The 18,884-nt window shown below is 45.2% G+C and overlaps 1 protein-coding gene and 1 pseudogene across 1 annotated transcript in view; both read left to right on the top strand.

Annotated features, from left to right (window-relative positions):
* The window catches only part of LOC145343913 (triokinase/FMN cyclase-like), an 88,041-nt gene that overhangs the window by 34,405 nt on the left and 34,752 nt on the right, over nucleotides 1–18,884 (top strand). Inside the window, exons 8-10 of the mRNA XM_080190432.1 lie at nucleotides 4,907–4,996; nucleotides 5,415–5,416; nucleotides 13,073–13,187. Of these exons, the coding sequence (XP_080046558.1) occupies nucleotides 4,907–4,996; nucleotides 5,415–5,416; nucleotides 13,073–13,187 (207 nt within the window). The remainder of the gene's footprint in view (nucleotides 1–4,906; nucleotides 4,997–5,414; nucleotides 5,417–13,072; nucleotides 13,188–18,884) is intronic.
* On the top strand, nucleotides 10,934–11,462 carry LOC145343912 (large ribosomal subunit protein bL35m pseudogene; annotated as a pseudogene).

An 18,884-nucleotide genomic window follows, 5' to 3' on the forward strand; every position in this document is an offset into this window, starting at 1 on the left:
AGAAATAATAGGAGGAAATATTATTTAAAGGGTGAAAAGCTGCAGCATGCTACAGTGCAGAGGGACCTGGGGGTCCTTGTGCACGAATCGCAAAAACTCAGTCTGCAGGTGCAGCAGGTGATCAAAAAGGCAAATGGAATGTTGGCATTTATAGCGAGGGGGATAGAATATAAAAGCAGGGAGGTCTTGCTGCAACTGTACAAGACACTGGCGAGGCCACAACTGGAGTACTGTGTGCAGTTTTGGTCCCCTTATTTGCAAAAGGACATATTGGCCTTGGAGGGAGTACAGAGAAGGTTCACCAGGCCGATTACCGGAGATGAGGGGGTTAGCTTATGAGGAGAGATACGCTGGGCCTGTACTCGTTAGAGTTTAGAAGACTGAAAGGGGATCTTATAGAGACTTACAAGATAATGAAGGGGCTAGATAGGGTAGAGGTTAGAGAGATCTTTTCCGCTTAGAAAGGAAAACAGAACTAGAGGGCACAGCCTCAAAATAAGGGGGAAAATAAGGCAGTTTAGAACGGAGTTGAGGAGGAACTTCACTCAAAGGTTAGTGAATCTCTGGAATCCTCTGCCTATTGAAGTGGTGGAGGCTACCTCGTTTAATATATTTAAGTCACGGGTAGATAGATTTCTGATAGACAAGGAAATTAAGGGTTATGGGGAGAAAGCGGGAAAGTGGAACTGATCCACTTCAGATCAACCATGATCTTATTGAATGGTGGAGCAGGCTCAAAGGGCTAGATGGCCTATTCCTATTTCTTATGTTCCTCCTGGGCATGCACACTTTGCCCCTTGGGCAGTGCTGGGGGCACAGGCTGGCACTGCCAAAGTGCCCATGCCCAGCGGGCATCATTCCCCTGCCACTCGACCCCCTGGGGAGCCCTGATTGCCCCCCCACTTCACTCTGGCAGAGTCTCCCGCTAGTTCCCTGAATGTTGGGAGCTATTCTAAACCCTGTTGAAGTGAAAGATTTGCCGGGCTCAATGTAAGATCTAAGATAGATTTAAGATTCATTTAACAAAGATTTAAATCACTTACCTCACTTCCTACCGTTTTCCAGCACGGCTCCGACTTTAATTGTTCTCTGGCTCTGGGAGACACACATGCATCGGGAACACATACGCGAATCCCATGAAATGGCTGGCACGTGCATCTCTCAACCCGACCCGCCAGAAAATTTGTGGGTCGCGATGGGAGAATTGCCCCCAATGTCTTTGATAATTTTTGGTTGTGGCAACTTCACAGACTTTCAGAGATATAGATGTTATTCTGTTGAGAAAGTTAACTCATTCTGGTCGGCATGTAACACAAAGGAGAGAGTTTTTCTTTTGCAACCTAAAAAACGTATCAAAGGTTCAAAGCATTCTTCTCCCAGGTTTTCAAGCAATAAGTAGAATTTTCTGGCCTAGCCACAGCAAGCAAAGTAATTATTTTCTCACCAGAGAACCATGCTGGACATCTAATTCTTGACCTGTGACTTTTTTAAAAAAACAGTACACTCACAGCCCAGAATGAAAGTTGTAGGTTGATCGGTGTGGCGGGCCACAACGATGAGGGTGAGAGGCAAAAAAAAAATCGGGTTTGCACCTGGTCTCTTGCTTCTTGTGATCTTACTGACAATGATTTACACGTCATTAATGAGTCCCAGATGCTATTGTCTTAACACCCTGTCCATTGAGAATCACAGATGATCTCCACCAACAGGACCAGGTGTTATGGCCTCGCCAGTGGGACCAGAGACCATTGAAGCCCCTCTGTGGTCAGGGGCAGGGCCAGATGGTGCCCATGGGTTAGTGTCAATCTAGCACTGTCTGCCTAGCACCCTGGCAGTGACAATGAAGTGGGACCTGACAAATGGGGGGAGCATGATGGGAGGAGGCTTGGCGAGCTCCGTGGGCAGGGAAGCAGGGAACTTAGTAGAGTGGGGGGGGCGGGGGGTAGTTGCTGACCAGCCGGGATGGCGATCAGCTAGTTAGGGGTGGGAATGTCCAAGGCAGCAGTTGGGGAGCCGGGGGGGGAGGGGGGAGGTTGCAATGTCCATGAGAGGGCTGGGAGGGGCGTAAGAACATAAGAAATAGAAGCAGGAGTAGGCCATCTAGCCCTTCGAGCCTGCCCCACTATTCAATAAGATCATGGCTGATCTGAAGTGGATCAGTTCCACTTTCCCACTTTCTCCCCATAACCCTAAATTCCCTTGTCTATCAGAAATCTATCTACCTGTGACTTAAATGTATTCAACAAGGTAGCCTCCACCACTTCAATAGGTAGAGAATTCCAGAGATCCACCACCCTTTGAGTGAAGAAGTTCCTCCTCATCTCCGTTCTAAACTGCACCCCCCCCCCCCCCTTTATTTTGAGACTGTGCCCTCTAGTTCTGTTTTCCTTTCTAAGCAGGAAGACTCTCTCTACCTCCACCCTATCTAGCTCTTTCATTATCTTATATGTCTCAATAAGATCCCCCCCTCAGCCTTCTAAACTCTAACGAGTACAGGCCCAGTCTATTCAATGTCTCCTCATAAGCTAACCCCCTCATCTCCAGTATCAGCCTGGTGAACCTTCTCTGTACTCCCTCCAAGGCCAATATATCCTTTCACAAATAAGGGGACCAAAACTGCACACAGTACTCCAGTTGTGGCCTCACCAGTGCCCTGTACAGTTGCAGTGAGACCTCCCTGCTTTTATATTCTATCCCCCTCGCTTTAAAGGCCAACAGTCCATTTGCCTTCTTGATCACCTGCTGCACCAACAGACTTGAGTTTTTGCGATTCATGCACAAGGACCCCCAGGTCCCTCTGCACTGTAGCATGCTGCAGTTTTTCACCATTTAAATAATAATTCCCTCCTACTATTATTTCTACCAAAGCGGATAATCTCACATTTGCTAATGTTATACTCCATCTGCCAGGTCCTCACCCACTCACTTAGCCTATTCAGATCTGTCTGCAGACTTTCCGCTCCCTCCACGCAATTTGCTTTTCCACTCATCTTCGTGTCATCAGCAAATTTTGTTACCCTACACTCAGCCCCCTCCTCCAGATCGTCTATGTAAACGGTAAACAGTTGAGGCCCCAGCGCCGATCCCTGCGACACTCCACTCATCACCAACTGCCAACCAGAAAAGCATCCATTGATTCCAACTCTCTGCTTCCTGTTAGATAACAATTCTCAATCCACGCTAACACTTTACCACCAACTCCATGTACCCTAACCTTCTGCAGCAACCTTTTGTGAGGCACCTAATGGAACGCCTTCTGGAAATCTAAAAACACCACATCCACCGGTTCCCCTCTGTCTACCGCACTAGTCACATCCTCATAGAAATCCAATAAATTCGTTAAACATGACTTCCCCTTCACGATCCATGCTGCGTCTGCTTGATCAAACCGTTCTCTTCTAGGTGTCTTGATATTTCTTCTTCGGTGATGGATTCTAGCATTTTTCCAACTACGGACGTTAAGCTAACCGGCCTATAATTCCCTGCCTTTCGTCTGCTACCTTTTTTAAACAGTGGCATAACATTAGCGTTTTCCAATCCTCCAGCACTTCCCCAGAATCCAGCGAATTTTGATAAATAATTACTAAGGCATCCGCTATTACTTCTGCCATTTCTTTTAGAACCTTGGGATGCATTCCATCTGGCCCCGGGGATTTGTCCACCTTCAGTCCTGTTAGTCTAGCAAGCACTACCTCTCTAATGACTGTAATTGCATTAAGGACCTCATCTCCTACCATTCCTCTATCTTTAATATTCGGTAAGCTATTTGTGTCCTCCTCCATGAAGACCGACAGAAAAAACTTATTTGAAGCCTCAGCCATTTCCTCGTTACTCACCACTAAATCCCCCTCTCGTCCTCCAAGGGTCCAATATTCACTCTTGCCAGTCTCTTCTTTATATATTTGTAAAAACTTTTACTATAGTTTTTTATATTTAGAGCTAGTTTAGCTTCATACTTTATCTTTCCTTTCTTTATCACTCTCTTACTCATTCTTTGTTGTTTTTTAAATCTTTCCCAATCTTCTAATCCCCCACTATTTTTAGCCACTCTGTACGCATCGGCTTTTAATTTAATACTCTCCTATATTTCCTTCGATAACCGCGGCTGGTTATCCCTTCTCTTATAGTCCTTCTTTACTATTGGAATATATTTCTGCTGAGTACCGAAAAAGATTTCCTTAAAAATCCTCCACTGTTCCTCAGCTGTCCTACCAACCAATCTTCACCCCCAATCTACATTCGCCAATTCCGCCCTCATCTTATTATACTCCCGTCTGTTCAAACAGAGGACACAGGGTCGGGACCCTACTATCTCATCCTCCATCTGCATCAGAAATTCAACCATACTATGATCACTCATCCCAAGAGGATCCCTCACAAGAAGATCCCTAATTCTACCTTCCTTGTTACACAGTACCAGATCTAAGTTAACTCGCTCCCTCGTAGGTTCCGTTACATACTGTTAAAGGAAACTATCCCAACAGCATTCCAAGAACAACATTCCAGTGTCAAGAGATCTCCCAGTATGCTGTGTTCACTGTGTGTTAGATTATTTTTAGAAGTCACATGCATTTCTGACCACTGCACAAATGCTAGAATAGATCTTTCCTAATTGCTTGGGACACAGATCTTTTCGAAAGCATTTCTTTTCGATCAAAGCTTCAAGAGGGTACTGGACAGTTGAGACCGGAAATAAGGTTAGCATCTAGCATCTAATTATTGGGTGTTGGCTGAGAAACATAGAGAATCAATACCTTAGTTCTGAAATGTGAGATTACAGTCCCACGCATTGTGGTGATATAGTACTTTCAAATTGGTGCCCCTGACTGGATCATGGTGGAAAAATTTAATAATGTGTTGGTTACTAATTCTAATTACTTACTTTAATTTTATTCTCCACCTCCAGGAGATCATATTGTGTTGGTTGTGAACAATCTTGGAGGGTTGTCCTGTCTGGAACTAAGCATTGTCGCCAAATCTGCAGTTAAATATCTGGGTAAGCTAAAAAGGATTTTCATTCAAGAATCATAACTTAAGATCAGAAAATATGAAGTCAGGGGATGCCAGTGTTAGTACAACAGATAGAAAGCTAGCTACAAAACAGTGAAGCAGACATTGTAGGTTGGAGCAAATTGCTCATATTAGAAAAGTGGTGACAATTTTGAGCTGGCACCATTGCTGTTCACTATATACAAACAATTTGGATTCAGAAAATTAAGTACAATTATAACATTTGCAGGACAATTGAGAGTTATAGTTAATGCTGAGAAATAAATTAATAAACTAATATTTAAGTGGGGAATATATATTAATATAGATAGATCTGAGATGGTGCATTTTGATAGGAGTAATAAAGAGGGCTCATACTCCTTTGAAGTTCAGTCTAAATGGAGTTGTGAAGGAAATGAATCCAGAAGTACAATTGTAAAATTTATTAAAACTAAAAACACATATTAACAAGGCCATAAAATTAACATGGTATGGTAATTCCTTTCTAGAGAAACCAAATTGAAAAGCAGGAGAATTATGTTAAACCTGTTTAAGAACTTACAATAGATCTCAGTTAAAAGTACTGTTAAATTCTGGTCTCTATGTTACAACAAAGCCTAGAAAAGCATTTGCAAAGGTGTTTAAAAAATTTATAATGATGATACTAGAACTTGAGAGGTTACAACTACCAGGAAAGACTGACAGGCTGGGCCCATTTTCCCTCAGAAAGAGTAGGTTGAGGAATGATCTGATGGAGGATTTTAAAATTATGAAGGGATTTGATAGACTAAAGATTTTCACTTGTTAGGAGTCCAAGATTAGGGGCCATAGATATACAATTGTCACTAATTCTCATAAAAGAATTCAGGAGAAAAAAATATGAAACTTACTACCGCATGGATTATTGAGGAGAATACGATTGATACCCTTAAGGGGAAGCAGGATAAATACACGAGAGAGAAATAAATGAAACAATATGCAAAAATGGTTCGTTGGAAGGAAGGATTCTTGGCACAGACTATGTAGGTCAAATGGCCTGTTTATGTGCTCTTAATTCAATGTAAAGACATTTGAGAGAGCTTATGGACAGCAACTGGGGCCTAAGTTTCCACAGAGTAGAATACAACATCAGCCAGCAGCATTATCTGGATTTTGGGGCTTTGCCCAGGACTATTTTCAAGGTATCATTAAGAAAGCTGGAAGTGTAGATCTGATGTCAACCTTTTGCACTTTAATGCCTTTAATGTTGTAACATACTCCAAAGTGCCCTGTACAATATACACATTATCTGTCTCTCTCGATATGGCTAAAGCAATTGCGATGTGCATCTACGTTTTCAGATGATATTGATTTAGAAAGCACTATAATAATGTGGATGGCAACAAGAAATTACAAGGTGACTGAGATGGATTTAGCAAGAGGGTAGAAGAATGGGATGTCCGGTTCCATATGGGGAGATGTGAAGTTATCCACTTGGGATTGGAGAAAGATAGAAAAGGGCTGTATAGGAGCAAATTAATTTTGGTGCACAATGATGCATTTTCCATTTGTGTTAAGACGATGGAAGCTCAATCGTTCTGACCTCTCCCACTGTGATGATGCTGTAATACCAAGATGATCCTTGCACTGACACCCCCCACCCCCTTCTCTTCCTTGAGCAATGCTCAGGCTTCTTATATCTACCAGCATTCTTTCATCATGAGGAAACCATTGGCTGAAAGTTTGTGAGAGTCTATCCACCTCCTCCGTAGGTGGAGAAATACGTTGAGACTCCTGACCTTGGAGGACTCAGTGGCAGCTGAGATGTGTCATTCAACATCTCATCGCCCCCAGATTACCCTGTTCAGTGGCAGCTCACGCTCAGCTGTCTGTCAGGCAGGAGTCAGACATTCACTAGAGAGAAGCATAGGATTGCTCAGTCCTCACTGCAAGTCATCATCACTCACCTGCATTGTTCAGCCACACCATTTGTGTACCCTGCCCATGAAAGGAGTGATCAAAAAGATGTCTCTATGAGTCTAATAGTCTCATACCCCACAGAAAAACAAATCTGGCCACCTGGTCCCACTAGTCCCCAAAGCAGGAGGCAATAAGGGCATCCACAGCCCAAGGTCCTTCCTCCATCTTCTCCTCTGCAGGTTGCCCCTCACTGCCCTCCTTGACTCCCTCCATACCTGCTCCTCCATCTCCTCTTCATCCACCACCTTGCCCCTTTGCAGTTCCAGGTTTTGCAGAGCGCAGAGCACCATGGTGATGCAGGACATCCTCTGGAGCTGCCCTATAGGGCTCCCCCGGACTGGCCCAGGCATTGGAACTGCATCTTTAGGAGGCCGAGCACCTGCTGAACCAGAGCATATGTGTAGATGCACGAGTCTCGTTGTATCAAGTTTCAGTAAGTATTTGGGGCATCCGCACTGGCAGCATCAGCCACCTCCTGAGTGGGGTACCCTTTGTCCTGAGGAGCCATCCCTCCTGCTGCTGGTCTTCCTTGAATACATCTGGGATCTAAGAGATGTTGTGTCATGGGCACTCCCTGGGAAATGGCCTCACACCTACATTATGCACATGGAGTAGTCACACACGATCTGCATGTTGGGAGAGTGGAATCACTTTCAATTCATAAATGGTGCTCTGTGCTCCAAAGGGAGCGTAAAGCCACAGGCATGCAGTCTATGACACCCTGCACTTGGGGCAGGCCAGCTCTGAGGGTGAAGCCCATGGCTCTGATGTCCTGGCTCACATGCTCCTGGTCAGAGTTGATGTATAGGTGAGTCCTCACAAATAGCCCCTCAGTCACCTCCCTTATGCGCAGCAGACTGGGAGATGCCACAAAGGTTACCCGAGCGGCCCTGAAATGAGCCGCAGGCATTGAAGTTCAGTGCAACTGTAACTTTCAGAGCCCACAAAGAATGCGTGACCTTCCCTGTGGCACCAACTCCTGCATTACCCGGCACAGGTGTCTACCATTCCTTGAGACAATGCAGTCTTCTGCTGCATTGGATCTCTGACATCTGGAAGCACGATTTTCTCCTTCGGTATACCTGTGGCTGGTAATGTCTCCTCTGAGCAACCTCCATGATTGACCCTGCACCCAGTTGATCAGGCCCTGCCACCCACTCCTCTGTAAGGAGCTGCTCCTGCCCATTTGCAGCCACATGTTGAAGTCATTGCTGTTGCTCTACAGCAATCAATAACATTGCCAGCTCGATTGGCTCCATCATCTTCTCAATCTGAAAACCATTAGGAGAGAAACTAAATGTGAGCAATGAGAAATGCTGACAGTGCTCTGACCCATAGCCTTTTCAGGATTTGGGACATTCACCTGTGGACATTCCCATTTGTTAGTGCCTTTCCAATGAACCTCACTCCTTCTTCTTTCATAATGGCCAGTTCCCCACACTTCCCTCTCCCAACTCCACTTGACAGATGTGCTTCCACCTTGCAGAACCTCAGTGGCCCACATGACCCCCACGAAGGCACAAGAGTGCATTCATTTGACTGCATATTGAGTTCTCAGGGGTACAAATGCTGCCACTTGTCATGTCCTGATATGGCTGAGTGATGGGTTCAGTTACCATCGCGCCTTGCATCGCAGGCAACATTTTCAGTTATGGAGACGTGTCAATGGAGTTCAGCTTCCAACTATTTTGTATAAACCAATTTGGTTAAATCAAACAAACTGAGGGACAAAGTAAAAACGCCAGTCTCTTAAAGGGAAACAAAAACAAATCACAAATTGAACTTAAAAATCAAACTAAAATGTGATCAGAAGGGTCAGTAAGGTACCCCAGTCCCTGAAGTGGAAGGTCTTGATGGTGCCAATAGACACCACATGACACCTCTGCAGGGACACATGGCAGTAAATGTAGCCATAGTAGAGGGGCAGACAGTTAGGTCAGATGTCCGGCTTGAATGCCCGCTCCCTGGACTTGTTGATGGCGATAGACAGGTGCAGGAGCAGGCTCATGAGAAGGTCCTCCTCCTTCCCCAGCCAGGTGCATGTAGATCAGAAGCGTGGGACTGAAGTGCAAACAAAACTACAACAAAAAGTTTTTTAAATAGCTAAAAAGGGAGTGCAGTCTATAATGGGAGCTTTTTCAGATCCACCAGAACAGGTAGATGAAGCATCAGTTTAACGTTTAATCTGGAAGCCAGCACCTATAAGCGCAGTGTTCCCTCATAAGCAGCAACATTGACCTTTAGAATTGGGGCATGAACCCAGAATCCTACGATTCGCAAGAGGGGTGCTCACAACTGTGCCATAGCAGCCTCCAACTCTTCTGAGTTAAACAATTAAACTAAATTAAATAAACTGAGGAACAAAATATAAGGGGCAGCCCCTTAAAGGGAAACTGCCCAAGACAAATCACAAATGAAACTTAAAACATTAAACCAAACCATAGCAGCCACCAAAGGGTTAACTACTGGGCACAAAGCATTGTGCACAGTCATGCATTGCAATACTGACTCAATTGGCATGGTTGACTTGTCAAGGATGGATTAGAACATAAGAACATAAGAAATAGGAGCAGGAGTAGGCCATCTAGCCCTTCGAGCCTGCCCCGCCATTCAATAAGATCATGGCTGATCTGTCGTGGCTCAGTTCCATATTCCCGCCCTCTCCCCATAACCCTTAATCCCCTCTCTTATCAAAAACCCATCAACCCGCATCTTAAAAATATTTAGCGAGGTAGCCTCCACCACTTCAACGGGCAGAGAATTCCAGAGATTCACCACCCTTTGAGTGAAGAAATTCTTCCTCAACTCCATTCTAAACCGCCCCCCCTTTATCTTGAGGCTGTGCCCCCTAGTCCTGCTGTCCTTTCTGAGCGGGAAGAGTCTCTCCACCTCTATCCTATCCATCCCATTCATCATCTTATACGTCTCAATGAGATCTCCCCTCATTCTTCTAAACTCTAACGAGTACAAGCCTAGTTTATTCAGCCTCTCCTCATAGCTCAACCCCCTCAACTCTGGCATCAGCCTAGTAAACCTCCTCTGCACTCCCTCCAAGGCCAAAATATCCTTGCGTAAGTACGGCGCCCAAAACTGCACACAGTACTCCAACTGCGGCCTCACCAATGCCCTATACAGTCGCAGCAAGACCTCCCTACTTTTATATTCAATCCCCCTCGCTATGAAGGTCAGCATCCCATTCGCCTTCCTGACCACCTGCTGCACCTGCAAGCTGGGTTTTTGCGACTCATGCACAAGGACCCCGAGGTCCCTCTACACCGTCGCCTGCTGCAGTTTTTCGCCACGTAAGTGATAATCCTTCCTACCATTATTCCTACCAAAGTGGACCATCTTGCACTTGCCAACATTAAATTCCATTTGCCAGTTCCTGGCCCATTCGCCCAGCCTATCTAGATCCTTCTGTAGACTCTCCACACCCTCCGCACAATCTGCTGTTCCACCAATCTTGGTGTCATCAGCAAATTTCGACATCTTACACTCGGTTCCCTCCTCCAGATCATCTATATAAATGGTAAATAGCTGAGGCCCCAGCACCGACCCCTGGGGCACTCCACTAGTCACCAACCGCCAATCCGAATAGCACCCATTGACCCCCACTCTCTGCCTCCTATTTGACAACCAATCCTCTATCCACGCTAACACCCTACCCCCAACTCCATGTCCCTCGACCTTCTGCAATAACCTCTTGTGAGGTACCTTGTCAAACGCCTTCTGAAAATCAAGAAAGACCACATCCACCGGCTCTCCCCTATCCACTGCCCTAGACACATCCTCATAGAACTCCAGTAAATTTGTCAGACACGACTTCCCTTTAACGAAACCGTGCTGCGTCTGCTCTATCAAGCAATTCCCCTCAAGATCCCCTCAAGATTAGGATACTGTCTACCCCATCTGGCAGGTGAGGTACACCTGATTCATGTCAAGACTGCAATTTACAGTCAACTTCATCCTTAGATTTAAGCTGAAGATGGTGGCACTGAGAAGCGTGGCTGGGACATTGAAGTACTTCCTTCCTTTGATCCAGAAAAATGCTTCAAGAGGTTATTCTGTTATACAACAAGTCTCCAGGTTTGCCACCCTCAACCTCTGACATGTCCAATCTTCAGCTATGTCCATAGTAACCAAACTGTAGACATTAACATTAGTTGTGCGCATAAACTCTCTGCGCTCAAAGGCATGGTCTTAGTTTTCAACAACCAGTGAGATCTCTGATTTATTGCTGATTGCATAAAGGAAAACGGAAGACCATGAAATCTGTTGTCAAAACGTCCCAATGGCTGCACTGTGGTCTCTGGGCACAGAGAAAGACAGGTTACAAGAGAAGACTTTGAAAGAAAAGAGCTGCAAGAGTACATCAATTTTGACAACATATTTTGTGGAACAGAACCCAAAGCAAAATGTTGGACAAAGTGTCAACAGATTTCTGGAATAGGTGAAACTGGTATGTGTGTTATCCATGTCGGACGTACCATAGTCGAACAAACCTGAAAGTTTAAAGAGTTGTGACAATACTGGCAATATCTGCAGTCATTCACTGCATTAATCCAACAACAGAAGAAACACCAAGTATACTTAATGCTGGCCAGCATTATTTTAAATAACTGACTGTGAACACTGGAAAGCTGGGAGATGTAGCCCTTGCCTGTAATATTTCAGGTCATGCATGTCTGTACTATTTAATACTCCATAATAAAATTTCCCTAGGTTGTGGATTGAATATTTCTCCCAACTTGAGCAGCCAGCCTCCCATAATTACATCCCTAATCGCCTGGCCTGCTTGACCAGTGGTATTTCATATCCAAGGGTCCCTTTGCCTAATGGAGCTACTCACCATCCAATGTCAGAGCCTCTGACACTATCAATGTAGCCTGGCTTCTCATGGGACTCCACAGCACTCCATGTTGACCCTGTGATGTTTACCACCCCCGCTCACTTTCAACTACCACTCCAGAAGGAGAATCCTTCCAAGAAAAGATCGCTTAAGTCCCAGCAAGGTGTACCTGAGAAACGCTAACCACACACCAGGCATCAAACCTCTTGGGGACCTACAGTCAACAACAGTGAAGGCCTACATGCATATGCCCAGCCCCTCCCTCACACTCCCCCCCACCCCTACATGCCAAGACTCAATCCTCCAGTCATCCCGATATTCGCTTAGCTGGTTCTCCCACATCCTCTCCGATGCTGTCTGTCCATTGGACACCCTGCTAGATAATGGTGTCATGATTGCTAACCTTCCCCTTCAGAGGTGAGATCACAAGGTTCTCGTTTTCATACAGCTATTGTAAATTGTGCAGGCACAATGTCACATAATGAATATTTAATGAGCGTGAAAGCCCTGGCTGGACAGCCTGCAAATGAGATGCTAGGACATTGAAACAAGATTCCCAACCCTCCTGAGCAGAAACCTTGTTACGTCATGATCGAGGGGCATGGAACATTGCAAAATAGGATCTTGTCGGTGAGAATAGTGCTTCCTAACTCATGAGATTTTGCGCCCGTGTCACCCTTTATGCTGATGGCTAACGCAGGCTCAAAATGAGTAGATTCAAACTTTTTTCATCCAATCACAGTTGCTGTGCTCTTCTACACTAGTTATCTTAAATTGCATGTTGGGGCAGTAGGAGGTCTCAGCTCCATTGTGCTCTCTAGTGTGAAGATTTATTTACTTCTGCATTCACACTTTCATTTGTCTTGCTAGCTTGCACTGTTGCATTTCTGTTCCTTCTTAAAACACTTTTGTGTGCACTTGGCCTGCAATGTTCATAAGTTCATTCACAATGGCATGGATTTTTCAGTCTCCAACTTGTTAGCCATGTCCTAACCCATAATAATATTTCAGTCTGCAGAACGAAAATAGTACCATTTCAGTTTGTGTTGATGTAAGCGCTGGATTCATAGAGGCATGGCATTTGCTCCCAATTCAATTTTGTCTCATGCTGTCTTCCTATTCATTCTTTGCAGATGTGAATATGTTCTTTGTTATGCAGTATCAGTTTGAAGCTTTTTAAAATTGAATTTGTTAAATGTTAGGTAGACTGAAATAATAGCTCATTTTTGCTGAAGTAATAATGTAGATCATCTTTTCTGGACATTTCTTTCCGAGACCAAGCAGGTCATTATTGAAAGAGTGTACATCGGTTCCTTTATGACATCCTTGGAAATGGGAGGAACTTCTCTGACTTTGATGCATGTGGATAATGAACAATTGAAGCTCCTGGGTGAGTGTTTTGTGAGAATTGTTAAAGAAGGTACAACTCTTAATTATAACAAAAGCAAGACACTGGACATCTCAGAGACCTGGATATTGAAAGTTGTGATATTTAGGAAGGATGAGAAGTTAGGAACAGATGGGGGAGTATCACTGATGATAGTATTTAGCACATTAGAGAAGGTTGACCTAACCCTGAGTGTAGTTTCTCTTCTATCAATAAATACCTTCTTGTTCCTAACCAAGTGTGAAATCTCTTGATGACACCAGAAGTGTGCTACACTACAAAATATATTTCTGATGGATCAATTGGATGACACAGCCTATCTGGGAGTTCCTGATTTACTTGAAGTTTGGAAAAGAGGTTGGGGAATAGACTCAGGGAGGGTGGTGCCAGACTCTTAAGGGCAGATGAAGTGACAAACTTGGTCTGACCAGTGAGTCAACAAGTTTGGAAAGATATAGAAAATTCAAATGTTGAGCAATTAGCCTTCAGAAGCAAGAGAAATAAAACTTGACCTGAAGAGAAAAGGACAGGAGTGTTTGAAGTAAAAAGAAGATATAAGCTCAAAGGGAGCTGCGGTCCAGAAGAAAAAGACTTGCTTCAGTTAGTTTAGAGGCTAAAAAGGGAAGAAAAGCCTTCGGGAGTTTGAGAACTTATCCCAGAAACACAGGAAAGTGAGAAGCTGTGATTTGCAGATCTCCCTATTTGAACAGAACCTGCAGGCAGTGGCGTAGCCAGTTTCAAAGGTTAGGGGGAGCGAGTACATAAAAAAGGTGCCACAACATAAAAAAGGACCACCTCCTCATTACTATTCTGTCAATTTCCCCACCCACCCTGTCCAGGCCTCACCCCATGCTGACATCATCACAGTCTGGCATGATCATGTCGCATGCAAACCAACCATTCTTAGTAATTCATTTTCTTTCCTTTAAAAAAACATGTTTTTTTGGTCAAAAATATTTCACTTTTCTGAAAACAGAAAAATAAAATAAACACCAAAAAAATTAAATACATTTATAATTTGTATGGGTGCCCCTAGAAACCTACCCTGTTGATCAACCTTTTGGTCACCTGTCTCTTTTTCTTTTTGGCTTGGTGTCAGTTTTTTTTTCTCGATAAGTTTTAGTTGAAATATATAAAATGCAAATTCTTGGCATTGATTCATCCTCTTCCTATTCCAAAACATTGAAACTCTAAGTGAAATTAGGTATTGACATTGACTGATCGCACATGATCAGGTGCTATGTTGTATGTGATTGTTAAGCAGTCAAGTTACACTGAAGTAAGAAAAGGGGCAGACCAAATTTGTCTGCCACCTTTATTCAGAACAAACTTCCCTTCACTCGTACTCGTGAGACCGGCATCTCCACATCAGGTGGATCTGCAGACTTAACAGCATTTCAATACATTTTTGTTCACGGTTGCTGACAGCTAACAGAATACCTTACTGTGACCTGCATAATGCTTGCTGTGAATGTTAAAACGTTACCACTTCTGAAAAATTACTACTGCTGAATCCCGATGTTCATCCGTAGACTGGGCAGTCCCACTGACGGAGCGGGGCTGAGAAGCCATGTCCAGATTGGTGGAGCTTGTGGATGCGCCATGCTGTGATTGGTGAACTCAGCTGTCAGTCAGCGCTACATGAGGTCCTGAGTACTGGCAGGGCGGTGACATATCATCCTAGGATTGGTTTATCAAACTGTCAGTCAGGGGTTGGGTGTGGGCAGGAATTAATGAGTATATTTATCTCCTTCACGGCCTCTGCAGGGGCCCATGAGGAACGTCCCATTGAAAAGGCGCCACTTCTGAAAAACGTGCTCAGAGGGAGCAGTTGCTCCCCCTGCACAACCCTCAGTTACGCCACTGCCTGCAGGGTGTCCGGGTAGTGATCCCTGAACTGAGCAACTGCAGGCAGTGAAGATTGGCAGTTTTGGAGCAAAAGAAATCCTCTACATGCTAAAAAGAAAATAAACTAAGAAGCTTTTTAAAAAGAAGATAATTGTCTGGACTGCACAGCGTGGCAGCTACCAATGAAATTAACAGAAGAATTATTCCAGGAGAAAGAGAGATAAACAGACACTCCAGCCAGCCATAAGAAATAAGAAAGCTGCAGAACTCATTGTAGGAGTCTTCCACCTGCTAAAAAAAGAAGTTAAACAGTCTAATAAAAGTTCCAGAAAGAAGTTTTTGGCCTTGGAGGGAGTGCAGAGGAGGTTTACTAGGCTGATGCCGGAGTTGAAGGGGTTGAGCTATGAGGAGAGGCTGAATAAACTAGGCTTGTACTCGTTAGAGTTCAGAAGAATGAGGGGAGATCTCATTGAGACGTATAAGATGATGAATGGGATGGATAGGATAGAGGTGGAGAGACTTTTCCTGCTCAGAAAGGATAATAGGACTAGGGGGCACAGCCTCAAGATAGGGGGGGGGGGGGGGGGGGGGTTTAGAACGGAGTTGAGGAGGAACTTCTTCACTCAAAGGGTGGTGAATCTCTGGAATTCTCTGCCCGTTGAAGTGGTGGAGGCTACCTCGCTAAATATTTTTAAGACGCGGGTTGATGGGTTTTTGATAAGAGAGGGGATTAAGGGTTATGGGGAGAGGGCGGGAATGTGGAACTGAGCCACGACAGATCAGCCATGATCTTATTGAATGGCGGAGCAGGCTCGAAGCGCTAGATGGCCTACTCCTGCTCCTATTTCTTATGTTCTTATAAGTTAAACAGTCTAACAAAGGTTCCAAAAAGAAAAGGCCATAGTTTCCCACCAAAAGTCCAAAACTATGGGAAAAACTCAGGCACAGAAAGAAACAGCAGCTGTGGTAGTTAAAAAAAAAGTTGGCAGTCTTAAAAGTTTGTGACCCTAGAAACGGCCCAGCTATATCAAAACGAAGGGGAAAAAAAACAAGTACTATGAAAAATGTGGAAGTTGCGAGGAAATCTATTAGGGCCAGTAAGAAATTGCATCACATAAAGAGGACTGTAGACAGGGCTTTAAACTAATTGGGGGCGGGGGGGAGGGTGCGAGGGTAGGTGATGTTACGAGGTCTAAAGTTAAGGAGAGGGTACAGGTAAGGGAAGAGGCCGAGGATGTCCCAATAATAGAGGGAGTAGGGGGCGTGAGTATGGTTGGTGGCGTTACGGCAAATAGGGTCCAGGTGAAGGCTGGGATGAAAGCGCTTTATCTGAATGCACGAAGCATTCGGAATAAAGTGGATGAGCTGGTGGCGCAGATCGACACAAATGGATATGATCTGGTGGCCATTACAGAGACGTGGCTGCAGGGTGACAGGGATTGGGAGCTGAATGTACAGGGCTATCAAGTGTTTAGGAAAGATAGGCAGGAGGGAAAAGGGGGGTGCGTAGCTGTACTGATTAAGGATAGCATCATGGTGGTAGCAAGGGATGATATTGGAGCCAACGAGCAGAACGTGGAATCGTTGTGGGTAGAGATTAGGAACAGCAAAGGGAGGAAGACGCTGGTGGGTGTCGTCTATAGGCCCCCGAATAATGATCTGGAGGTGGGGCGGGCTGTTAACGCACAAATAAGTGCGGCGTGCAGGAATGGGACGGCCGTAGTTATGGGGGATTTCAATCTGCATATTGATTGGTCGACCCATGTTGGACGCGGTGGGCTCGAGGAGTTGTTCTTGGAATGCTGCCGGGATAGTTTCCTGGAACAGTGTGTGTTGGAGCCGACGAGGGAGCAAGCTATCTTGGATCTGGTGTTATGTAATGAGGCAGGTAGAATTAGGGACCTTGTGGTGAAGGATCCTCTTGGGGAGAGTGATCATTGTATGGTGGAGTTTCTGGTGCAGATGGAGGAGGAGAAAGTGGGTTCCCGGACACGCGTACTTTGTTTGAATAGAGGGGAGTACGGTAGGATGAGAGAAGAATTGGCGAATGTGGACTGGGGGAGCGCGTTGGAGGGAGGGTCTGCTGAGGAGCAGTGGAGGATCTTTAAGGAGATCTTTCTTGGTGCTCAGCGGAAATTTATTCCGATGGTCAAAAAGGACCGTAGGAGGAGAGGTAATAAGCCGTGGATAACGAAGGAGGTGAAGGAAAGTGTTAAATTAAAAGCGGAGGAATTTAGAGTAGCTAAGAGTAGTGGGCGAGAAGAGGATTGGGAGAGGATTAAATGTCAACAAAGATTGACAAAGAAGTTGATAAAGAAGGGTAGAAGAAACTATGAAGCTGGGCTAGCGCTTAATATAAAAAAGGATAGCAAGAGTTTTTATAAATATATAAAAAGGAAGAGGCTGGCTAGGGTGAACGTTGGTCCTTTAGAGGATGAGAAAGGGGACCTAGTGGTAGGGAATGGGGATATGGCTAAGGTATCGAATAACTTTTTTGTTTCTGTCTTCACGGAGGAGGACGTGAATAATTTGCCGGGTGTTAGCGATGGAAAGGTGGTAGGACTGGAGGGTCTTAATGACATTACTGTTAGTAGAGAGGCGGTGCTCGACAGACTGGAGGGGCTGATTGTGGACAAGTCCCCAGGACCGGATGGAATGCATCCGAGGGTTCTGAAAGAAATGGCGGAGGTGATAGTGGATGCCTTGGTGGTTATTTTCCAGACGTCGCTGGATTCCGGGGAAGTGCCGGATGATTGGAAAACGGCTAATGTTACGCCGTTGTTTAAGAAGGGTGCCAGGCAAAAGGCGGGGAATTATAGGCCGGTTAGTTTAACGTCTGTGGTAGGTAAAATGTTAGAATCTGTCATTAAGGAGGAAATTGCGAGGCATCTTGAAGGGAATTGCTTGATAGAGCAGACGCAGCACGGTTTCATTAAAGGGAAGTCGTGTCTGACAAATTTACTGGAGTTCTATGAGGATGTGTCTAGGCCAGTGGATAGAGGAGAGCCGGTGGATGTGGTCTTTCTAGATTTTCAGAAGGCGTTTGACAAAGTACCTCACAAGAGGTTATTGCAGAAGGTCGAGGGACATGGAGTTGGGGGTAGGGTGTTAGCGTGGATAGAGGATTGGTTGTCAAATAGGAGGCAGAGAGTGGGGGTCAACGGGTGCTATTCGGATTGGTGGATGGTGACTAGTGGAGTGCCCCAGGGGTCGGTGCTGGGGCCTCAGCTTTTTACCATTTATATGGATGATCTGGAGGAGGGAACTGAGTGTAGGGTGTCGAAATTTGCTGATGACACCAAGATTGGGGGAACGGCAAATTGTGCGGAGGGTGTGGAGAGTCTGCAGAAGGATCTAGATAGGCTGGGCGAATGGGCCAGGAACTGGCAAATGGAATTTAATGTTGGCAAGTGTGAGGTGATCCACTTTGGTAGGAATAATGGTAGGAAGGATTATTACTTACGTGGCGAAAAACTGCAGCAGGCGACGGTGCAGAGGGACCTAGGGGTCCTTGTGCATGAGTCGCAAAAACCCAGCTTGCAGGTGCAGCAGGTGGTCAGGAAGGCAAATGGGATGATGGCCTTCATAGCGAGGGGGATTAAATATAAAAGTAGGGAGGTCTTGCTGCAGCTGTATAGGGCATTGGTGAGGCCGCAGCTGGAGTACTGTGTGCAGTTTTGGGCGCCGCACCTGCGCAAAGATATTTTGGCCTTGGAGGGAGTGCAGAGGAGGTTTACTAGGCTGATACCGGAGTTGAGGGGGTTGAGCTATGAGGAGAGGCTGAATAAACTAGGCTTGTACTCGTTAGAGTTTAGAAGAATGAGGGGAGATCTCATTGAGACGTATAAGATG

This window comes from Carcharhinus amblyrhynchos, chromosome 6, assembly GCF_965287045.1.
Source record: "Carcharhinus amblyrhynchos chromosome 6, sCarAmb.v2.hapA, whole genome shotgun sequence".
Lineage (NCBI taxonomy): Eukaryota > Metazoa > Chordata > Chondrichthyes > Carcharhiniformes > Carcharhinidae > Carcharhinus > Carcharhinus amblyrhynchos.